The sequence below is a fragment of the Cenococcum geophilum genome, assembly GCF_001692895.1.
Source record: "Cenococcum geophilum 1.58 unplaced genomic scaffold K441scaffold_42, whole genome shotgun sequence".
Classification (NCBI taxonomy): domain Eukaryota; kingdom Fungi; phylum Ascomycota; class Dothideomycetes; order Gloniales; family Gloniaceae; genus Cenococcum; species Cenococcum geophilum.
The window spans coordinates 226,936-247,117 of NW_027137600.1; the positions used below are offsets into that span (position 1 = coordinate 226,936).

At 34.7% G+C, this 20,182-nt stretch overlaps 2 protein-coding genes across 2 annotated transcripts; one reads left to right on the top strand and one right to left on the bottom strand.

Annotated features, from left to right (window-relative positions):
* Positions 1–5,596: 5,596 nt before the first annotated feature.
* On the top strand, positions 5,597–6,362 carry K441DRAFT_665217 (uncharacterized protein). Its single transcript, XM_067649468.1, has 3 exons — positions 5,597–5,875; positions 5,921–5,999; positions 6,046–6,362. Exons 1-3 carry the CDS (start codon positions 5,840–5,842, stop codon positions 6,126–6,128), a joined length of 198 nt encoding a protein of 65 aa, XP_067500510.1. The 5' UTR covers positions 5,597–5,839; the 3' UTR covers positions 6,129–6,362.
* K441DRAFT_665218 (uncharacterized protein) lies at positions 6,141–6,370 on the bottom strand (the record flags this gene model as incomplete). The annotated part of the gene is made up of 2 exons (XM_067649469.1): positions 6,141–6,215; positions 6,278–6,370. Coding segments are annotated over 2 exons (165 nt in total), but the record flags the coding sequence as incomplete, so codon positions are not given.
* Positions 6,371–20,182: the final 13,812 nt, after the last annotated feature.

The following is a 20,182-nucleotide window of genomic DNA, read 5'->3' on the forward strand; positions in this document are numbered from 1 at the left end:
CTAGTGCCGCGGTGATACATAATGACCGCTTACCTTATTTCCAACACTAGTAACTCTTCTTTTATAGCTGCCATCTATATATAAATACTGCTTAACTAGTATAATAAATATAAATCCTCCTTACTTACTATTGCTATTATAATATAAGTCTTACTATCCTAAAATTTGCCTCTTAGCACGTAGTGCTTTCTTACTTAGAAGTTATTAGTAGATGTCCTATTAGGCCGCTAAGGCGCTAGTTATAAGTAAGCTAATAGCAATTTTCTATCTTAGGGATAGAAAATCCTAATTAGCTAGTTAGAATTAGGGTCTATAGCTTATTATACTCCTACTCCCTTTTAACTTAACCTTTAACTTATATATATATAGAGTATTTATATTAATAACTGTTTCTAGAGCCTTATTTAGGTTTACCTTTATTATTACATCTACTAGGTTATTTTAGCTATTAATCTATTAAATCTTAAAGAGTTTTTGCTGTTTATATGATTGCTAAAGTGCTATAATGTTAATTATAAAGCGCTTCTCCTTTATAGTATTAAGCTTAACTAAATACTTATAGAGGGAGTATAAGTCGGTATATACGATTATAGAGATAATAGGAAGTTCGAGTTAATCTATAATTGTTTTTAGGGTAGTTCTAATTGCGATTGCTATATTAACTCCACTAACTATTCTATATATCTCTAATGCTAGAATACTTTAAGTAATACACTTACTTTTAGTTAAGCTTTACTAGATAAAATTGCTATAGATTATAAAGTTATTCTCTCTAGTAGATTTATTTGTAATAATAATTTTATATCCTAACTAGGAGCTAAAATCTTTATTATTTATAAACGACCTATTAATAAATATAAAGAGCTTAGCGGTAGGAAGATTAATAGGCATATAGAGTAGTCCCTAATTAAGATAGTTCATTTGCTAGAAAAGACGTTTATTTAGGGTAAAAATGTTATCCTTAGTTAATTTCTAGTATTAGGCGGCAATAGAGAGATTAAATAAAGCTATAGGTTAATAAATAGAAGCAATATAAGCTTCGCGAGCGCCTTGCTCCACGTATCTTTACTTTAAAGAATTAACGTTAATAACGTCGATCTTCTTGCCTTAACCCTTTTAGCGTAAAGCAATAAAATCCTCGTTTAGGGAGAGGATGCATCTATTAAAAAGTAATAGTGTTATTAAATTAAGCTTTTCCTTTAGCTTTGCTATTCTATGCGCTGTTAAGGCGTCTAATAGATATGGCCTATATATACAAATACTAAAACATTGACAAATGTCTCTAGTATAGAATCTATGCAATATACCGCTCCGTAAAGAAGGACTTTACTAGCAGGAATACTTTATCTTAATCTAATTATAATTAAGACGATAATATAGCAAGTTTTGAGATTTATTGTAATAATTTGGAGCCTTATTAATTAATTAAACCCACGACTTCATTTTGCTAAGACTCTATTTAATTTAAAGCCTTTAGTTAGCTCGTCTATTTAGACGCCTTTATTAATAGCGTATAGGATAAGATTTGCCTTTACTAGCTTATCTTCTTTAAGAGCTAAAAATTAGTTATCTCCTAAGATAATTATATTATTAGTTTATATGCTAATAATTCTAAATAGGGTTCCCATAGTTATAATAAGGAAGCGTAAATTAAATATAGAAGTAGTTATTAAAAGTTTCTCTTTATAGTGCTTGCTATAGGTAGCCTACTAATAAGTTCCTACCTCTATAATTCTATATTATGGCTTAAGCACAACTATAATTGCATCTTTGGGATATTAGTAGCGAATTTACTCTAAAAGGTATGCTAATATTAAGCGCTAAAGGTGCGTCTCTAATTAGGTGTAGGCCTAGGTAATATCTTATAAATAAACCGCTATTTTATTCTTTATTAAGGAGGAAACTAGCGCAATAATAACTTACTAACTAGCTTATTAAATTATAGAAGATTATATAAAAATCACCTCCTTACTATTATTATTATAACCTTAAATAATAAGCCTTAATTTCTTAAATNGGGCNTTANTAGCTTTNCCNTTAATCTTATTAACTATNNTTAACTTAAAGATNCNAACTNTATTAAACTTAGTAGGGTTATACTTCTTAAATTTAAAGACTCCTCTTATAATAAGACTATTAATCTCCTATTTATTAGATGCTTAGAAAGGAGCTCTAGGGGTTATAATATAACCTTCTTTTTAGAGCTGTTTTACGAGCTTAAAGTTAGCCTTTTCCTTAGCTATTATAAAGGCTATTAATAACTTAACTTTATTCTTAATAGTAGTAACAAATTACTCTTTAAAATTAATAAGGTATTAGTAATTTTATAATCCCTTTAAGCAACCTCTACTACGTTATAGTTACGGTATATCTACTACAATTATACCAGAATTATAGTCGCCTTCTAGAGTATATTAATTATAGTTCTTCTTTAGGGCATTTTTAAGGCATCCTATAAAGGCTTAAAACTATTATCTTTATAGTAAGGCTTAATAATAGTTAAATGGAATTAAGTGGGTCTATAAGGCATTTAAATAGTATAAGTTTAACTATTAATTATAATAATTTAATGTGGGCCTAACTACCCTCCCTTTTTATACTATATGTGTACCTTAGACTAGAGTAGCAGATTAAGCGTAGTTAAGGTATTTAGGCTATTTCTTATTTCTAGTGCGTTGTTAACCTAGCATATAGCGTAAAGACGTCGTACCTCCTTTATTACCTTGCGAATAGCCTTAGCTTATTATATAATAAAGGGAGATAGTAAAGAATTATTAGTTATTTAAGAGTAGGCGCTAAAGACTAGTAATATAGGTATAAGTCTATCTAGGCCAGCGGAATTATTAATAGCTTTAATAGCTATTTATAAGATAAGTTCTTTACTAGCGTTCTCTAGTTTTAAAGAGGTAATCTTATATATGTAATATAATAGCGTATAATATTACTCTACTTTTCTAATACTATTATATGCCTTAATAGGGACTTCCTTAACCTTAATTACTATTGCCTTTATCTATTATTAAAACTCTATAAATAAAAAGTTCTTTCCTATATTATAAACAATTTAATTAGGGAGTTCTAGGTAGATATTAATTTAGTATAATTAAAGGGTATCCTATATATTCCTAAATAATATATCCTTTAAGAAACATATAGCTTAGAAAAAGGTTAAGAAGTTAATAAGTTAGAGTACTAGCTTACTGCTAAGATATATAACGTTAACAATAATATAAAAGTTAAAGTTATAGTTATTTTTAAGGGTAAACTTAAATCGGCTAGGGGACTTTTGGTTTATTTAGTAGTAATAGCAATACTTTATAAAATACTTAATCGCCTTAACTTTAACTTTATAGCCTACTCGCTAAAGAACCCTAAGTAATTAGTAAATAGATAGGTAGCTAAAACGACGGTATAGTTAACGTAATTCTAGCTTAGTTAAGTAACTTTAAGCAATACTCTTTTTTAGTTAATAAAGGAGCAACTAGGGGTAACCCCACTTACGTATAATAGGTACCTAATTATCTGCCTAAATAAGTATATTCTTAAAGTTATTAAGCTTAATACCTAATTAATTTATATCTCTAATATAAAACAGAAATAGAGTATTTATAGGAATAACGTAGAAAGTAATATACCCTAAGGGAGTGTAGACCCTAATTATGCTAAAAGAGATTATAGTACCCTTACTAAAACGAATTATATATTAGCCTACTGTTAAATAGTTAATCTAAACGGAGCTATTTAGCTACTAAAGGGCTCGAACTTAAGGTTCTCCTACTATAGATACTCCTACGGCTCTAGTATCTAGCATAATACTATAGAAGATATTCGCTAAGTATTTATTATTAAAGGAGAACACAGAACTCTCCTTTAGCTTATTAAAGATATCTAACTTCGTAATAGAATAGAGCATAGATTAGTTATTAAGAATAGTAATAGTTTATATACTATCTACCTTACCATACTTAGTAAAGTATTAGTTAGAAGAGTAGTCCTTAATATCTATATTTATAAGGAGCTATTTAGCCTTATTAACCTCACCCTTAAGATCTTTTACGCCTTTATATTAAACCAAAAAGCTTTAAAAGTAGGTTATAGTAACCTTACGGTTTCTAACATTTCTTATACTTTGGTAAAACTTATTATATACCTCCTTTCGCTTATTAAGAGAGTGCTTAGTTAACTAGTAATTTAGCTTCTTACAAATATAGCACTTCTTCTAACGATTATTTTGAAATAAATCTCTATATAGACCTCTACGATTACCTTATAGTTAACGTTAATTATACCCTCTACTATAGTCCCTACTACAACTACTATATATTTAATTAGTCTAGTTATAGTTCTATTAGTCGGCCGGGTCGTCTAGGTTAATTAAAGTAGATTAAAGTTAGGCGTTAAATTGCTATACTTTTTAAGAGCATAGAGTAGTGCTAATAGAAGATCTTAATTAAGTATACACTCCCTTATAAGTATTTGCAGGATTAAAGAGGGTAAGGTTATATTCTTTAATACCTTAGCATACGTTAATAACTTAATTATATAGGCTAAAGTCCTCTTAATATAATTTAGATAGACTATACTAAATTATTTAAAGTTAATTAAAGAGCTTTTAAAGATAATCAAGCCAAGAGATACCTAGGTTTGTAGCAATAATCCTTAAAAAGGTAGTCTCTCTCTATTCTAATATATACTACTACTTATTCTCTTCTATTTTAAAGTAGTATCTTAACTTATATATTATGTAGTTAAAATTATATCCTTTTTCTACTAAATAATTATAATAGATGGTACTAGCTCGGCCCTTAAGCATAACAGAATAGGCGTTATGGTATTAATTAGACTCTATTCCTACCTTCTAGCAATAGTTATAAAAGATATATAGTTTTAAATTAAGGACATTATATAATTCCCTACCGAACTTCTTCTCCTAATTTAAATAAAGCTTTATAAGCTCTATAAGCAATTTTAAAATACCTCTAATTTAGGATTAAGGAGGAGGTAGAAGTTATATTACAGGCTATAGTAGGGATGTAGGTCTAGTCGGTAGAGTTTAAAGGCTCTTAAACCGCGAAGCGATGGGATCCTATACTTGCTTTCGTTAGGGTATAGTATCTAACGTTAAAGTTACGGGTTAAATTAGATATAGAGGAGTTAAAGGCAAAGATAGATTTATCTCTAGAGGTATATTGCTTAGATTCTATTATAAATTAAGCTTCCTTATAGTACGTAGTTAGTGCTTAATCTGTCACGGCACTGACCTGACGCGTTGTTATGGCTCGTGTACGCGTATGCNTGAGCACGGACCTGACCCCTGAGCGACGTGTATATATACCACCTCACCTCCTACATAGATCCTCACACGACATCGTTTGTCAATTATATACAGTCACCTCGTATATCGTACCTTGACAGTCCGCACGTACTGTGACAGTATGTCATGTCATCTTATACGCCCCCAGTAGGGCTTTGTTTCCACCGTTCCAAAGCTACGTTCTAAAGCTTCGACCCTACCCCAGGCGGGATTCTTACCCTTGTTCTACGACAATCTCTACACGTTAAGTTAAATCTATTCGAGTTCCCGAGCCAACCTCCGTCTCCTCTTTAAGTTTCTAAGCTAGCAGCAGGGAGACACCCTGCGGGCTATAGTTTCTCTTCTCAGTCTCTGAGTTTCCTAGGCCGGCAGTAGGGAGACACCCTACGGGCTATGGTTTCTCTATCTCAGTCTCCGAGTCTCCGTATCTAGCTATGCTACTACTTTACGTCCAAGTTTCCAAGCCGGCTGCAGGGAGACACCCTGCGGGCTATGTTCCTTGTGTCTTAATTATAGTATAAGACTATGGGTTACGATCTCGATCTCTCCGCCCCTGTCTCCGTCTTCAAATTTATATAGATAGTACTTTAAGTTTACCGCGACAAGAATCTACGTCTTAACCTCGATCTCCGTACTCCGAGCCTATTAAATCTATACCTCGATCTCCGCACTCCAAGCCTTTTAAGTCTACGCCTTAACCTTAATCTCTGCAACTTTGAGCCTTTTAAGAGTTAATATCCGCAATATACCCCGCGGTTACATTTTTTTTCCTTTATCTCCCCCATTTTACCCCTTCGCCTTTGGCTTTATTTAGTGCTCAAGACGAGCACTAGCGGAGAGCGATGTAGTAGGGATATAGGTAGGAGGGTCTAAGGACTGTAAGGACGAGGACCTTTAAAAACTGGAAGGACGAGAACCTTTGAGGACTGGAAGGATGAGGATATATGGTCTATTTTTTTTTACCTCTGTGTTTTTACTGCCGTCACTTGGCTCACAGGAGCTCGCCTTATTAGGGAGGGATGTACTGTCACGGCACTGACCTAACGCGTTGTTATAGCTCGTGTACGCGTATGCATAAGCACGGACCTAACCCCTAAGCGACGTGTATATATACCACCTCACCTCCTACATAGATCCTCACACGACATCGTTTGTCAATCATATACAGTCACCTCGTACATCGTACCTTGACAGTCCGCACGTACTGTAACATAATCTCTTATAGAGTCTATTCGTGCTTTTCTTTTACGTTAATAACCTACTCTTAAATATTATCTCTAATAGTACCTGTCACAGTGCTGCAATGAAGTAGACTAAATAACTACGTTGTGGTATGAAGAGGGGAAGAAGGTGGAAAGGGGGTATTGTATATAAATAGTAGGGCCGGCCGCCAAGTCGCTAGTGGTGGGCTAGCTAACAGTAGGGAACAGTACGAGATAGTATGAAACAGTATGCGTCAGGTTAGTGCCGTAACAGTACTCCTCTCCCCTAGATAGTTTGGTCCCCAAACCGAATAGATAACTTAAAAATAGGCAGTATATAGGGTTACCTATTTTCTACCGCAAAGATATTAGTTCCGCTTACCGCCCTTAACCAAGCTAATGGCGATTTTCTATACCGGGCATGGAAAATCCTAATTAGTCAGTTTAGTAAGTAAGGTCGGCAGAACTCTATACCGCCACCCAAATCGGTCCGTGTGGCGTTTCTTAGCGAGAATTTGGCTAATTAGACAACTTTAATTGCCGGTTAAAGTTCTATAACATCTTAACCACCACAAATTTTAATGTGGTGGTCGGCCGTAACCTTAGTATAACTTTTCCTTATCTCGTGCCCAGTCTAGGGGTCCTAGCTTCTTAGGGTATTACTTATAAAAGCGCTATATAGCTTATTCGCAACCCTTTAGGTCTTCCTCTAGCTGCTAGGTTGTATCCTTATAATATTTCCATTTAATCTTATAAGTTAGGCCCTGGGGGTCTTTATTGTGTACATTAAGGATTTTTTTAAACTCCCATTTGTCTTCTATATTGCCGTTATTATCTCTCTCTACCACTCGTCCTTGTATATTACGGCGCTCTACGGTATTAATATTTGCTTAGCTAGGGATCTCTTTAGTAGCCTAGAGGCGGACCTTAAATATATAAAAGGATTTATTTACTCGGATATAGTCCGGGAGGTCTACTATAACTACCCCTTAGTATACTATAAGTACAGGGTACAGGCCGTCCTATTTATCATCCCATTTCTTCTTAGGTTTATTTATCTTTATATTTTNTAAGCTAANTATAACNATATNNCCTTNGTAGAATAANGCGCTCTNNTCCCTATNGGTATTAGTATTATCTTTATAGCGTTACTATAAAATCCGGGCTAGGGCCTTAAGCTATATTAATATCCGCTTAAAGCGGTTGGCCACAGAGTCTACGCGGAAAAACTCCTTCTTTGCTTATACTGATAGTGTTAGTAGGCGGGAGCCAGCAGGCTTAATTCCAAGGCAAGGGTTAAAGCCATAGTTTACAAAAAACGGGGAGATGCCTGTGCTCTTGTTAACTTAGTTATTTATAGCAAACTTAGTAAGTAGCAGGTAGTTAACCTAGTTGTCCTATATAAAGCTAACAAAAGCACAAAGGTATTTATTTATGGCGGCGTTAATAATTTTAGTTTAGCCATCCGTTTCTAGGTGCTAGGCTAAGCTTAGTTGCAAGGTTATCTTAAGGCGTTCACTTAGTCGTCGCCAGAAGTCGCTAATAAATTATATGCCGCGATCGGAGATAATTATGCTTAGTACACCGTAGAGCTTATATACATTGTTAATAAAGCTATTAACTAACTCCTCTATTAAGAGTCCTGTTACTAGAACGAGGTATTATATTTTAGTTAGGCGGTCTACAATAACAAGAATATATTCATATGCCTTGCCGTGGCGTTAGCATACTAGCAGCGTTATAATATAGTTAATTAAGATATCGGTCTATGGGTGGGCGGGTAATTTTAGTGGCTTTAGGAAACCGGGCGGGGTAGAATGGGGGGTCTTAGTACAAAAGTATAGGGCACAGTCTTTAATAAAGGTAGCCGTAAACTAGGAGATTTTTAGCCACCAGTATGTTCGGTTTAAGAGGTTAAGAGTTTTAACCCAGCCGGGGTAACTAGTGGGGCCGCTACTATAAGAGTAATAGGTAACTTCTAGGCGGAGGTCTAGGGCGTCAGGGACAAAGAAATGTTAGTGGAAGTAAATCTGTCCGTTAACAATACTGTATTCTAACTTATTACAACAGAGTAATTTCCTAATTTTCTTTAGCTAACGGCGAGCTTTCCAATTATGTAGGGCTGTCACTATATCTCTTATGAGTTTGTTCTCCTAGTATCCTAGCCAAATTAACTTGTCTAGTGACTTTTCGGCTATTTTAGGGTCTAGAGCGGCTATAAACTCTGCGTTATTAGAGTTATGGGACTTGTGTAGTAATTCTTCTAAGATCGTAGGGTTAACTTTCTAGGGTGGTATAACGACTTGGGCTTAGTGGCGGAGGCGTTTATTATTAGCGTCCTTAGGCTTTATTCTTAGTAGCCGGCTTAGGGCGTTAGGGAGCGTGGCTTTGCTACTAGGTCTATATATAATTATAAAGTTAAACTATAAAAGGAACTCTGCCCACCAGACTTAACGCTAGTTTAGCTGCTTAGTAGTTATAAACGTCTATAGGTTCTTATGGTCGGTAATAATTTTAAACGGCTCCTTAGTCCCTTGCAGCTTAGGACACTATTCCTCTAAAGCCTTAATAATAGCTAGGAGTTCTTTGTCGTAGATCTTATAGTTACATTCTAGCGTGGAGTGCTTTGCGGAGAAGAATGCGACCAGTCTTAATTTTCCGTCGTTATTATACTAGGAAAGGACTCCGCCGGAAGCCTAATTTAATACATTTGTCTCTACCACTGTTTTCTTCGTGTAGTTATAGTATGCTAGTACTAGTGCTAAAGTAAAGGCTCCCTTAAGGGCCTTAAACGATTTGGCTTATTTTAGTCCCCATAGCCATCCAATATCCTTCTTTAGAAGTTTTATTATAGGTATAGCAATAGCAAAGTAGCCTTAGATAAATCGTCGGTAGAAGTTCGCGAAGCCAAGAAATTATTATAGTTCTTTAATTAATATTGGGTCCTTTTATTCCTATAAGGCCTATATCTTCTTAGGGTCCATAGTTATACCATTAGTCAAGATAATTAAGCCGAGGTATTTTGTTTTAGTAGAGTAGAACTTAGACTTATTAATATTAATCTAAAGTCCAGCATTGCCGAGTCTTTAGATGACTTTATTTACATACTTAGTATACTCAGCGCGTGTTTTAGAAAAGACAAGGACGTCATCAAGGTAGATAGTGTAGTAGTCGTTAAGGGCGTTATATAGAACATGGTTAATATAGTTCTAGAATATAGCAGGTGCGTTATAGAGGCCAAATAGTGTAACTAGCATCTTATAGAGTCTGAACCGGGTAATAAATACTATAAGCCACTTATAACCCTCTATAATCTAGATCTGGTTAAACGCAGCAATTATATTAAGTTTAGTAAAGTACTTAGCGCCACAAAGTGCGTCAAGTGTCTCGCGGATTAGTAGCAGTGGGTATCAATTCTTAATAGTAACTATGTTTAGGCCTCGGTAGTTATAGTAGATTCGTACACCGCCACCAAGCTTAGCAGCGAGGAGGAGTAGTGCGGCAGCTGGTGAGGTTAATTCGCGGATAAAACCCTTATCCAGCATCTTATTAATCCACTTCTTTACACACCTAAGTTTAGCAGGTAAGAGTGGTCTATTTTTATAGTACAGGGCCTAGTTTCTAGGGGTAATCTCAATTTTATAGTCCTATGGTCGGTAAGGGGGCAGCTTATCTATATTCTTAGGGAGGAAGTACTTAATATGTTTACTAAACTCCTTTAGTAGGCGTTATAGAATATCTTCGCGGGTTAATCCTAGTTTGCCTTTTAGGAATTTTTTAATATCGGTATCGACTATCTTCTAACATAAAAGCTTAGGTTTAGTTTTTAGATTTGTTTTAAGGAAGTCGTAGAAATAGGGGGGAGCGCTTTACGGGCTTCCTTTATTATATAGTCGCCTTCCACCAGCTAGCGGAAAGACCTTTTTAATAGGTTCAGTACTTCTATTAGGCCTATAGGCAGCTCTTTAAGCAGCTATTGGTGCTTATCTTATTTAACCAGTTTTACCAGCTCCGCCATGTGGATCCTTATTACCTTTATATCTTTTTGCTTACAGAACTGGGTAAAATTAACAGCACGGGTGTATTTAATATTATCTAGGTTGGGGCGTATCTAGCTCTCCAGTGCTATGGCTGGGCTAGTACAGCTTAGTTAGCCCGGGGGGGCGGAAATGAGGCGGCGGCCCTATATAGTACGCGCGGGAGACGGGTGTGAGGTTGGGCGTTGCGGTAGCGCGGTTTCTATTATCTGGGTCTTAGTAGTTCCATAGCCAGTCCTTACTATAACGCGAGCTGTAGTGTGCGTATATAGTATATGGCTTAGTTCTAGGTGTCGGGCTAGGCGGCTGGGGTTTAAATAGTGCCTAGGTTAGGGTTAGTTTCTTAGTAGTAGCGGCGCGAAGCGGACCTTCTTCCTTAGTCTCGGCAGGGCTGGCTAGCCTATTATTTTGGTCTTAAGTGCTAGGTTAGTCCAGTCTTCTACTATCTCGTTTCTTTGCAGCTATACGGGCTCCCCTTTATTAGGAACGTCTTCTACTATTAGGGCTTTATATATAGTCCTAGGCACTAGGCTTAGTAGTACTAAGTATCTATATAGGGCGTCCCTGCTAACGTCGGCTATCCCCCACAGGAGGCAGTGCCTAGAGTAGTAGTCTAAGTTAAAGCGGATTTTAAGTTTCCTAAAGCTGGGACGGGGCTTATACTTCTAAAGCTAGGGCATACCTAGGATAATTAGGGTAGTAGGTAAGAGTTTAGTAACGAAAAAGAGTATNGCTTNAGTATNGAGGCCGATTAANATTNGGGNGGTAAAGTAGTCNNTAATAAGNNAAGTTNGGATGCTNTCTNTAAGGCGNAGTNGCCTAGGTACNAGCAGCTTCTTANTTATAACNTTATACTTTCTTATAATAGACTCTNNGTTNNTAAATGCNATTATAGTACTACTGGAGTCTACTAGGCTTACTATATTAATATAAACTTAGGGGTATGGGTTATGTAATAAGGAGAGTTAGGTTTAAATAAGGATTAATTTCTTATCACTATTTGCTAATCTAAGATTAAGTGGTAGTTTACTAATAGAAAGGACTAATTAATCTAGTAACAGGGACCTAATCTTCTTGTCTTCCTCCTTATATAGTTTAGACCCTTAGGCGCGACTTAGTCTAAGGGTTTGCCTTTTAACGACTGGGGTATAGGGCTGTTTTGGTGGGGCGGTCTAGTGTCCATCTGGCTGGCGGTGTTTATCTCTATTTCAGTTGGGGTATAGGAAGATAATATCTTACTAACGACGTGGCCGTGTTCATATTTGCTAGCGTAAAGTCACTAATGCTAGGCGTTGTTAACGGGTTGGGCTCCTATATAGGGTATAGTTTGGAGTAACTAAGCCGTAGGGTTAAAGGGGGGGGGTTGTCTACCGCGGCTATAATAGGCTCCGCGGTTGCCGCGTCTATAATGGACTCTATAGTCGCCGCGTCCGCGGTTATTTATTCGCGTTATTTGACGGGGTGGCATTAGGACTGGGTTTGCTATCTTAGTGGGGTCATAGGCATCCTTCTAGTAGCCGGGCAGGCTATAGGCAAGGCACAGTCTATTATTAACGCGGCGCTTGCGCTCTGTGTCTAAGATTCCATTAAGGTTTATAGGTTCTCTAGTTACTGCTGGGGTTAGGGTTAATATAGGGGCAGGGGCTTAGGTAGGTAGGCGGTGGTTAGCGTTCTTTTTAAGGTTGGCTTGGTGTATATAGTTCGCGAGGTTCTTAGCAAACACATCTATCTGCTTACTCCAACCTATATAGTCGCTGTCGTTAATTTTATAGGCCAGTTTAAGTACCAGCTCTTCCATCTTTGGAGAGATAAACTTTTGGAGTAGGTCCACCTTCTATTTGTCTGTCTTCTTGGCGCGGACTATTAGCTTATTAAGCTCTCCCTTTTAGGACTAGTAATTACGCTCGCCTTAGGGGAAATGGTTAAGCTTATTCTTTGCGACCTGGGTTATATTAAGGACCTCGTAGTAGGCAGTAAGGTCTTTAAGCATATCTTCCTTGGTAGGCCATTTCCACGCAGATATATTATTTGGGTTCTCGTGTATAAGCTTTAGGCCCTACTTAATAAACTTATAGGCCTTATCCTCTAGTATATCCGAGATATAAAGGATCTGGGACTAAACTGTGTTAAAGTAGTCCTAGTCCCGGTTAAAGACTCCCTTAATCTTAATATGCCAGGTCTCAAAATTAGCTTATTATTCTAGCGGGGTGCCTTTTCCGCTAAATATTAGCGGGTCTTTAAATCTCCGTTTTTTCTGCTAGGTTACTACTATTATTATAGGGGTTAATTGTTTTAGAACGGTAATAGTCTCTGCCTAGGAGTTAATAGTTCCTATCTAGAAAGCGATAAGGGTACTAAGGTTTTTATTAGCTTTCTCGTTGGCGGTGTTTGTGTTATATATGCACTATAGTCCTACTTCGATATTATTAAGGAACTTATTAGTATAGTCGATAAGGGTAAGGTAAGCTTTACTAGGCTCGAAGGTCTTAGGGTATAGTAGGGAGCGGCGGATTATCCACGCGATATTAGGGTATGTCTCTATAAATAGGTCTACGAAAACGTCGCGGGGGTTTTAGGTTTCGGCCATTTCGGCGTCATTAGTGTTGCCTATTTAGGCGCTAGGTAAAAACTGAGGATTGTTTTAGGACTATACTAGGGATATGTTGGTTTCAGCAGAGGCGCGTATAGGTCGCGATTGCTCTGGGGCGGAGGTTAATTAGCTAGGGTATGGGGAATCAGTGATCGCAATAGGGCGCAAATTGAAGATACCACAAACTATTACAGTGCTGTAATAAAGTAGACTAAATAACTACGTTGTGGTATAAAGAGGGGAAGAAGGTGGAAAGGGGGTATTATATACAAATAGTAGGGCCGGCCGCTAAGTCGCTAGTGGTGGGCCAGCCAACAGTAGGGAACAGTACGAGATAGTATAAAACAGTATGCGTCAGGTCAGTGCCGTGACAGTACCCCCATCTATAGGTATAAACACTCTATACTCCTATAAGAAGTTACAAAAGTCTTATATAATATCCTTCTTTATAGAAGTCTATGTTCCCTTTATCTATCTAATAATATCCTCCCTTACATAATACTATAGTATAGTATTATTATATTCGCTATCTTTATAGTATACTATATAGTGTAATAAGAATCCGTTTAAATCTTATTAATTAACATCTTTAAGGTTAATTATGTTGGTTTTCTATATCTCTAGGTTAATATCATCCTTTTACTTCTTTAGGTAGGTTAACGCCATAATAGCTGTTATTAAAAGTTATTTAACGCGTTTTAATAATAAAATTTAAGGAAAATAAAGGTTTTTTAACGTGTAGTTAGGTAGTAATTATAATTCTACAGTCTATAAAGGTACACCGAAAGTATTAAGGTGGCTATTTTAACGCGTTTTGGACGTTAACTTAAAACCTTAGGTTTAGTAACATTTCTAACCTAAAGTACTTAACCAAATCTTTATAAACGTGATTGTTCTGTATAATAGACGCAACTTAGTATCTCATAGTATTTAGTAACACTTCTATTACTAGTTTTCCGCAAGTTTAAGGTAGTATAGTATTGCTAGGATCCATTCTATATAAGCGCATATAGCACCCTTATATAAGACTATCTCTTCTATAGTTAACTATATATTTAACTACTAATCAGTGTTAGTTATATAGGGTAACTTACCAATAATAACTACGTAAGTAGGTTATAGTGATGTTGGTTAATATGCTTGCTCCTTAAAATAAGGAAGGACGAGGAGCTTAAGACTCCTCGCTACGCTAGTGCCGCGGCGATATGTAATGACCTCTTACCTCATTCCTAACACCTATAGAAATCTTTAATAAACTCCTTTACTATTCCTCTTAGGATATATAGATTTATTCTCTATTTATACTAATCCGTTTTTAGGTCTTTAAATTACGCCTTTTAAATCATTTTTATCTAATTGCTTTTTAGTAACTTATGTTTTTAATAATAAATCTAATAAAATTAGTCTTCCTTATAAAGAATATATATTTCTTAATTATTACTAATATCTATTCTTCTTATAGTCTCTTTAATACCTATTTAACATGTTCCCTATATTCTTCCTTAGTTATTAAGTAAATAATAAACTTATTAAGGTGTTCTCCTAATATACTATTAATTTATTTCTAGAACGTTACTAGTATATTTATAAGTCCGAACTATATAACTAATAGTTTATATAGTCCTTCCTTTAACCTAAAGGCTGCCTTTTATTTATTGCCTTCTTTAATCCTAATCTAATAGTACGCCTATCTTAGATTTACCTTTATAAAGATTTACGCGTTACATATCCTATTTTAAATTTTGTTAATTAAGGGTAAAGGATACCTGTCCTTTTTAGTAATGCTATTTAACTGTTTATAGTTAATATATAACCTAAGTTTTTTTTTCTTTAGTATAAACAGTACTGGATATTCTATTAATAATTATAATAGTCTAATATATCCCTTTTATAGGTTTTCTTAAATAAACTCTTTAAGTGCTCTTAACTCTTCTTTAATAAGCTTATAGATTAGAAAGAACTTTAGGCTTATTTTTAGTTCTAACTCTATTTTATAGTTTTACACTATATACTCTAACAGATTTTTACTTTTTAGGCTCTATAATTTTTTACTATACTTATAGTATCTCTTTAGTACGTAGCTTAACCCTTTCTTAGTTTCCTTATATATCGCTCTAACTTAGTTACTATATACCTTTTACGTTATTAAGTATCTCTAATATTAACTTAACCTATAACCTAATTAATCTTTAGATTATATTCCTATAACTAAGGTATTTTTAGTACTACTTTATCCCGTCCTAATAGTAGGATATTAAAAGACATTTTAATTTGTCTTCCTTTAATAGTTATCTAAATAGGTTCTATTTTAAGGTTAATAATACCTCCTCTATAAGCTATTAAATCTCCTAAAATTATAACTAATAAATATGGGCGTTTTTTCTATCTATAAGGTAGTCCTATTTATTTAACTACTATTAGTAAAATATAGTTTCTTATTACTCCACTATTTATTAACACTTTAAACTACTAATCTTAGTAATTAACTTATAAATTTAGGTGTTATCCTTAAATTCCTTTAAGGGTCTAAGGCTTTACTACTAGCTCCTTCTAGTTTTATAGGCCTTTACTTTTCCTAACTATTAGTTAATATCTAATTCGCTTTTTATCCTCTATATACTATAGATATATATTCTTTAGGTATTCCTACTACTATTATCCGTCTAAGTATTCTTCTATAAGGAATCTTTTAGTTAAAGTATTAAGTCTTCTAACCCCTAGACTTCTACTAGATGCCATCTATATATATATTTAGTATTTCTATACTATTACTTATCTAGCACCTAATATATCCTTATAGGGTACTTCTAATTCTTTTCTTTTTAATTTTTATATATATTGCATATATTATCTATATATATAATATATACCAATATATAATATACTAAGTGCTTTAGGTCAACTTTTAGCTTATTTTTACTTTTAAGTTTAAACCTCTATCTAGTTAATCTAAACGCTAATATCTTATTTGTAAGTACTATAATTTACCTCTTACTCCTCTAGTCCTCTAATCTTTTTTCTAGATTTCTTAACGTTATAATTAATACTCCTTTAATATAACTGTTTGTATCAACTTAATGATATAAGTAAGTTATATCTAGGGGCACAAAATACGTATAGTATTGTATGCTCTTTTAGATGGTGGTAACTGTCGATTTTATTAAGGTAGACTATATAGTCTATATACTAACGCGCCTCCCCCCCAATTAGTTAGTATATAAGTGGTTAGTGCACCAAACGCGTAAGTACGCGTTTAGTATAACAGGTGCTGTAGTTATATACTAGCGGTACTTAAAGATAGACCTACTTATATATAACCTCCGTAATTGCTTTTAATAGAACTGTAAAACACAAAAGAAATACATAGGAAATCCCTCCCGAGGTGCCTTTTAGGCTGCCTTCCAAATGGTGCTTTAAGCTAGCCGTAAGTCCTACTTACGGCCCGTAAAATAAACTGTACGGCCTTTTAACGGGCTATAAATAAACCGCAAGTGCTCTATCAGTCTCGTTCCACTTATTCTATAACCTTTAGATTAAGCTTATTTGTATTAATTAGGGTTTTAAGAGCTTAGTACGGCTTTGCCCTAGTTATAGCGTTTACTAGGTTGTCTCCGCTGCTAATCCATTTGACCTCTATAATCTCACGTTGTTCGTAGGCCTAATTTAAGCACATTAGGTCGACCATAAGCCTCTTCTCTTGTATTGTACCTAGTTTAACTATATAGTTATAGAGGGACTTTAAATTAGTATATAGAACTAGGGGTAATTGCTCTAATTATAGGATCTTCTAGATTATTAACTTAATTGCGGCTCCTATATTAAAGCTATAAGCTAGTGCGTATAGCTTAGAAGCTAGTATACTGCGGGTTACTCGTTTACACTTAATTAAAGACTAGTAGATTATATTTGCATCCTAATTATAGTCTATAAGTACAATTACGAAGCTAATTTGTAATAATAGGTCCGTATTATTGTAGTGGTGTAGATTGGACGTCGCCTACTGTCTTGGCATTTTCCTATATTTATAGAGCCTTCGGATTCCTTCCTTCTTCCCTCTATTATATACATATTACGACCTTACCAGTTACCAGAAATACACTCTTTTCTTTCTTTCTTACTGACTGTTCTACTGACTGATTACGACCGACCGACCGACTAACAGACCGACAGACAGACTAACAGACTGACAGACAGACAGACAGCACTGTGACTTTCCTATCTTAGAGAGGTCGTACCCTCCCACATTATTAGCGAAGGAGGCGTCCGTAAATACTAGTAAGTTAAGGGAATTTAGGTCTAGTGGTATAAAAGTAAGTCCTCTTATTACATTATTAATTTGCCACTAAATACGTTTATTAAGCTACTTAATATTTTCCTCTTATAGATCTGTTACCTAGGCCGTAAAAAATAGATTATAGGCAGATTTGGGTTAATAAACTATACAGTGGGGTGTTATAAGTGTCCGTGCCCAGACCACACCAAATGTGATGTTTTTTGCTAAATTACTATATAGTAGTTACAAAATTAATTCTAGAGCTTTAAAATAGTTATAAGGCTTATTACTATATAAAATCTAGCCATTATAACTTTTTTTAAAGTCTTATATTTTACAGTCCTTTATTAAAAGTCTCTATATTTTACCGATTTTTTACTAAACTTACTATATTTAGCATATATTTTCTACTACTAGGGATTAAAAATATTTCCTAAAATTCTAATATATTATAGAGATTTGCTTTTACTAAGACTCTCTATATTTAAAATTGTGTTTAAAATATATAAAAAATTATTGTAGGGTTATAAAGTCAAAAAAGTAGAAAAAAAATGGAATTCCCTATACAAATTAAAAATTTTTAACTTCATAACGTTATAATAAACTTTTATACTTTTAAAATAATATTCTAAATATACTAAGTTACAATAAATATAAATCTTTATGCGATATTAATTTTTTAAAAAAAATTAATATCTAGTAGTAGAAAATATATATTAAATATTATAGATCTTATTAGGGAACTAATAGGATTTCTAAAAGAGTTATAGGTTTTAAACCAAAAAAAAAGCTGTAATGGCTAGATTTAATATATGATATAAACTTCAGCTATTTTTTAAAGCTTTAAAATTAATTATATGGTTATTATATATAATTTAATAGGGTGGGTTGTCTTGAAAATTCGCTTAGCACGGACACTTATAACACCCAACTGTAGCAATATAGGCGCCTCTTGCACGCTGTGCAACGTATTAGTCCTTTATATTTATAGTCTTACAGATCTCTCTACGGGAACTAGTAAGGTCTATAGGCTTTGCTATAATAAGCCTTAGGTTTTAAGCTTGGCGTTTTTAAGTTAGCTAGATTAGGTTACCCTTTTATATAATTAAGCCTCTATTAAACTTAATTGGAGTCTGCTTAGTTAACTACTTTTATAGCTTTACTAAGAACTTTACCTCTTATAGTTTAGTCTCTTTAGCGTCCACAAAAGTCCAGTCCGCTAAGAAGAGGGTATTATCCGTTTAGAGTCCGATAATACTAAGGCCGTTTAATAGGGCATATAGGAGGCAGGGGTTATAGGTTAACTGTTCCATTTTAAGTTTACTAACGTAATACTAGTAATATATTTTAAACTAGTGGTTTCTAGCTTCCGGCACTCTATAAAGAGGTTTTATAACTTATAAAATTGTTCCTCGTTATAGATTAAGCTTAAGGGGTAGTTGTATAAAGATATCTCTACTTAGGTAGGTATTAGACTATATATAGGCTTGCGAGATATCCCATACATCAGGAAATTTTTTTTTGGGCTGGTTGTTGCGGTTTGCGGCAAATTGCCGCAAACTATACGGTTGCGGCAGGTGGATATGGTCGTTAGCGAATTGTGCAAACCGTGCGTTTTATAACAAGTTTGCAGCACCCTAATAGCAAACCGTGCGTTTTGTAACAAGTTTGTAGCATCTAATAGTAAACCGCGCGTTTTGCAACAAGTTTGCAGTATCTAATAGCAAATTACAGCAAAACGCTCAACTACCAAACTAATGCTAGCTTTTTGCTACCCTATAAATAAATAGCGCGCAAACTGTACAAACTGTACAAACTGTACGAACCGTACAAACTGTATAAACTGTACGAACTATACGAACTGTACGAACTGTACGAACTGTACGAACTATACAAATTGTACAAACTGTATAAATTGTACGAACTGTACAAATTATACGAACTGTACAAACTGTACAAACTATATAAATTATAATATACTACTATAGATTGCCACAGATTGCCACAGATTGCCATAGATTGCTATAATATGCCTTTAAAAATATATTCATATTATAACTACTATATAAAATAGCTACTCCTCTAAACCTATTACAGATTACGAAGCATTTACCTTGCCTAGCCCCTTCTTCACCCTCATTCTAAAGATATCTAGATCCTTATCATTAAATAGTATAGACTTAACCCCTTTTCTAATAGTATACTAAAGACTTGCATTAGGTTCAGCCCTAAGCGTCTTTCTAAATGGCTTAACTGCAGCTATTAACTGTTTGTAATTCCAGTAATATAGTATATCAATGGTACGTTTCTAATTCCGCGATTTTATACCTTTAAAGACAAGCTTATAGGTACTATTTCCGAAATTATTGCCAGCGCCACCATCCTTATCCATATCTTCTCCACTATTCACGCCAGCATTGTTGCCTATATCCACTCCATTATATTCATTACCCCCCTTTCTCGCACCATTCCAATCATCCATATTTCCACCTAAAGCTATATCCGTTCCATTATCCGCATCGCCATCTTTATCTGTATCAACTCCACTATATCCGTCACGACACTTATTTATATCAGTCCCGCTATCTATGCCGCTATTAGGGTCGCTAATATTATTAGGCCTACCGCCTTGGTAATTAGTACTGTGGTCGGTCTAATTAGGCGACATATTATGGGGTGTGTTAGGCTAAGTAACAGTACCGGAAGGGCGGGAGGTGTCTAGGTTTAAGGAAAGGGACGCGTTAAGTACCTAGATATAAGTATTAG